This window comes from Raphanus sativus, unplaced genomic scaffold (genome assembly GCF_000801105.2).
Source record: "Raphanus sativus cultivar WK10039 unplaced genomic scaffold, ASM80110v3 Scaffold0531, whole genome shotgun sequence".
NCBI classification, from domain to species: Eukaryota; Viridiplantae; Streptophyta; class Magnoliopsida; order Brassicales; family Brassicaceae; genus Raphanus; species Raphanus sativus.
Window position 1 is genome coordinate 32476 of NW_026615849.1, and position 4177 is coordinate 36652.

A 4177-nucleotide genomic window follows, 5' to 3' on the forward strand; every position below is an offset into this window, starting at 1 on the left:
AAATAATCGTGTTCAAAGCAAAAGGGATGACGATGATTTACAAGAAATGAAGGCTCATTTAAATAGTTTTTTTTTTTAAATAAAATATTTATATTGAAATCTACCCGATAAATCGGGAATCGGATACGGTTACAAGTTCGTTTTGAACAAAAGTATCAAAGTCAATCTATTACAAGCCTAGCTTCGCCCACCCACTAAACCCGACACATTCCACTAGTTTGTTTTCGAAATTCTTCAATATTGGTAGCCGTTCTCAACCATCAACGCTTGCTCTTGGAAAACTGAGGTTCTCCTCGTTACTTTGGATGCCGGGAATTTCCTTGACGTCTCCAGAGTAGCTGGTTTCCAAAGATCTCGACGAAGCTAGTAACCTTCTCCGTTCATTAAGCTCAGGACGACCGTAGAAGGGGATTCAGATACTTACCAAGAGCCTTGTTAGTGCCACCAAAGCCGGTTCGTATGAAACGCCACACGACGTTTTGAACCACATCTCAAACAAGCAAGTGCTTGCTACAATCGCCACCACCGATACCTGCACAAAAACAGGCCGGAAGCCCTGCCACTTCTAAACTAGCCAGTCTCAATACCTAAAAGGCAAATCAGGCACACCACCACGAGAGCTGAAGAAGCTAAGGTGGTCCTCGGAAGCGACCTTGATCAAATGGAGACACCGAGGCCGTGAATGACTCCCGAGCACAGCCTCGCCGTTTGACGCCCTTGAGAACCAAGGGACATTAACCTATGAGTAAGAAGTTTCCCCCGGTGCCAATGGATAACAATGAAGCGTCGAGACATCCCCAACAAAGCCATGACCAATGTCAGGAAAGTTGAATAGAAGCCGTGAAGACAATAACCGAAGTGATGTGTCCGAATGAGTTATCCACAAGAAGCCATAGACGACAACCTGCTACAAACAACACGATCATTCACACGAGCTAGAGCTGGGAACAGAGCACCATCACCGCCTGCGTACATCTGCCCAGAACCCGTCTCCGGTCTGAAGAAGCACCAGAGCTCACTTGACAAAGGACGAATAGCTCCAGAACACTCCGACGCCGGAGAGACCCAAAAGACTAACCCCTAATGTCGAAGAAACCAGTTGGAATCTCGAACACGGAGACTCTAAACAAGCTCCAACCATCATCAACTTCAACGACAAGACTTCCAGGGAAAGATCGAAAGTAAAACCGATCTAATCCACAAACCCTAAAATCCGACCATTCACCGTACAAGCCGCTTCAGAACCTCGCCGTGAAACCACCAGAAGCTGAAACGAAACCGGATCTGGAAACCTTGCGCTTGGCTTCTAACCCGGTCGTAACCCCACCGCAGATCCACAAGCATATCGGGAAGGCGCAGAGACGATGAATAGCAAATAGCAAAGGAGGAGGAGCAAGAGAGGAGGTGGCCCTCCGGCGTCGACACGCGCGCGGACGCGCCGCCGGACGCCGGAGACGATCTTCAGATTGGTTTAGTGTTCGAGAGAAGAGAAGAATCGTGGAAAAAGGAGAGAGAGAGATTTTAAAATTAGTAAATCTATTACCTCATTTAAATAGTTGGTTTCTTTCTAAGTCCCAGTCTTTACCTATCTTTCATTCCTTTAACACCTTATCTACTGTTGAGGATTTCAAGGTGTCCATTGGGTTTGATTCGGAAACTGGTGATTAACATAAGTAACCTCCAAAAGTATGTGAAGCTAGTTGATGATATTAAAAAGGGAAGTAACCTCCAGAAACCAATTTTATATAATACAAGATGAGTTTGAGAAAGACAAAGAAGGATGCTCTACTTGGAGAAAGCGACTCATTCATCCTCGAAAATATACTGATAATGAAAATGCTGATGACATATCTAATGCATGCATAATTAAATTTTGAATCTCCATTGTTCAATGTGAATTGATTTCCACTCAATTCACATCCGTATTTTTCCAAATGGGCTAGAAATTTTAAAACTAGTTAATAACTGAGCCGGGCCCAAAACAAAATGTCGCCTGCACTATTCCCAAAAGTCTCAGCCTTCACTTACAGATTCGCCGTAAAACTTGTCTTCGTCTATCTTTGTAGCTTTTTTTCTCGATTAGTCTCTGATCATGGCGTTGAACACCGGAATCAGATCTGTCTCAAAGATCATAGCTTCATCCGAATCATCAATCTCCAGATCTGGTTAGAGTTCCCTCAACAAACAAAATCTTCTTTTGATTATGATGCTATTGTGATTTCGATCCTCTGATATTATCCGCTATGTTCGTCGATTGCTATATTTGTTTTACCTTATCAAACAAACGTTGTATCATAGAAATCGAATCTTTTTTTTGTAACAATATCTCTGCTCGCAAATGCGATGTGAAAGTTCTGTTCTATATTGTTTCTAGATAGTTTCGATACATCGATAAAAGATTGTGTAGTAGCAGCAAAGATCTGATTCTTTTGTTTTTTTTTTGTTATAATCAAAACAGTGAGCAGAAGCTTCCACTCGACTGGAGCAAAGAAGATGAGCGGAGGACATGGGCATGACGAGCCTTACTACCTCCACGCTAAGCACATGTACAATTTGGACCGCATGAAGTACCAAGGTCTCAAGATGTCTCTCGGTGTCTTCACCGCTTTCAGCATCGGTGTTGGTGTTCCCATCTTTGCTGTTGTCTTCCAGCAGAGGAAGACCGCTTCTGGTTAACGAGTCTTTCTCTCTCATGGCGCTTCTCTTGTTCCTCTTATTGAATAATTTTTATGATTTTCTCAAAACTTTTGCTTGTGCAAGAGAAAGTTTCTTGCTTCTTTTGAAATCTTATACAAAGTCTTACCGTTATGGTAAAAAGTATATTTTGTCTCTGTTTCTTCGTATCATTTGTTGGCTGTTTTGACGCTGAAATAATGAAAATCTGATATTGATATTTTTTTTATCACAAGTACATCAACATATTCACATCTATTAATATTGAAACAAAGAAAACAAACAAACAACAACCCACAAATGATGTGACAAATTTCTCAACAGCTTTAAAACACACATACGTTTTACCATATTTGTCAGGAATTGCAGGCATTCAACAGCCAAACAACCAGCAGTATCCTCTTAACCGCAGTTGTGGTCATTTAGAATGTCATGAGCTGGTTTTGGTTTCTGATCACTTCTTGTCATCACCACCGTTTTCACTAGCTTCATCTTGGTTTGGCTCTTGATGATGCTGATGTTGATGTTGCTCTAGCGTCATCCCCAAACCATCCCCGTCTCTACCGCCACCACGCATCATGTTGCTCTCAGCCACTCCTAATCCTAGCTGTTGACCTCCCAACATCATTGACCCCATAGGCGCAGTTACAACCCGACCCGTCCCAACCGGATAACTCCCAGGATTAAACGCCCACATCTGATGACCCGGCTGCTGCTGCTGCATCTGCTCTCTCCCACTCACAGGAAGCATCCAGAACGCGCTTCCTCCGTTCGTACTCCCAGGCGCCACCGCCGCCCACATAGGTTGAGGCACCACATTCCCCACCCCACGGCCCATACCCATACCCACACCCGGGCCCAATTCTTGATCCTGAGAACTCCCACTTGGCACTACTTCAGACTCCTTGAAGTAATCTTCTCTATACGGATTCCTCTCCGCCGACATTATCGGCGGGTGGTGAAACCCGAAAACGCCGCCGTTTAACAGCTTCCTAGACTGATCTACAACCGCAACGGAAGGAGCTGATCCGTTACTATCATCATACAGAGACATCCCACTACCGTGAAAGGACGACAACGGCGAGGAAGAAGACTTCGACGACTGAGCAAACCCTCCGCCGCCGCCGCCGCCGCGTAGACTAGCGTTAAGCGTGGAGAAATTCGCCGGAATCGTCCCGGTTCCGGTGGTCGCGATGATGGCGGGCTCGGCCTGCTGGAGAAGCCACTCGATGGTCTCTCCGTCGGATTTGTGACCGAGCTCCCTCGTGAGCTGGAAGACTCTCGCGGCGCACACCGCCGGCATGCGGATTCGCCGTCCCGCGCCGTCGACTTTCGTGTGACGGTCTTTGGACGGTTTCTTGACGGCGGGTTGACGACGGCTAGAGCGGTGCTCGGAACCGATCCTCCTCCTCCCTCCTCCTCCCGGTGGTGATGGGTTTTCGTTTAGAGTTAAGCTGCAGCGACGGCGACGACGACGCCTCCTCCGCCGTCGTGCGAGTTTCCA

General features: G+C 46.0%; 2 protein-coding genes across 2 annotated transcripts; one reads left to right on the top strand and one right to left on the bottom strand.

The window, feature by feature from the left end:
• Positions 1-2004: 2004 nt before the first annotated feature.
• On the top strand, positions 2005-2893 carry LOC130502381 (uncharacterized). The gene is made up of 2 exons (XM_056997174.1): positions 2005-2165; positions 2459-2893. The coding sequence occupies exons 1-2, from the start codon at positions 2093-2095 to the stop codon at positions 2674-2676; spliced, it is 291 nt and encodes a 96-aa protein (XP_056853154.1). The 5' UTR covers positions 2005-2092; the 3' UTR covers positions 2677-2893.
• LOC130502380 (transcription factor TCP22-like) lies at positions 2872-4109 on the bottom strand. Its single transcript, XM_056997173.1, has one exon. It carries the CDS (start codon positions 3974-3976, stop codon positions 3128-3130), a length of 849 nt encoding a protein of 282 aa, XP_056853153.1. The 5' UTR covers positions 3977-4109; the 3' UTR covers positions 2872-3127.
• Positions 4110-4177: the final 68 nt, after the last annotated feature.

Excerpts from the sequence above, each read along its gene's own strand:
- LOC130502381 (XM_056997174.1), top strand. The coding sequence starts at position 2,093 with ATGGCGTTGAACACCGGAATCAGATCTGTCTCAAAGATCATAGCTTCA. Across the intron at positions 2,166-2,458 it reads ATCATCAATCTCCAGATCTG|TGAGCAGAAGCTTCCACTCG; the intron begins GTTAGAGTTCCC and ends TAATCAAAACAG.
- LOC130502380 (XM_056997173.1), bottom strand. The coding sequence starts at position 3,976 with ATGCCGGCGGTGTGCGCCGCGAGAGTCTTCCAGCTCACGAGGGAGCTC.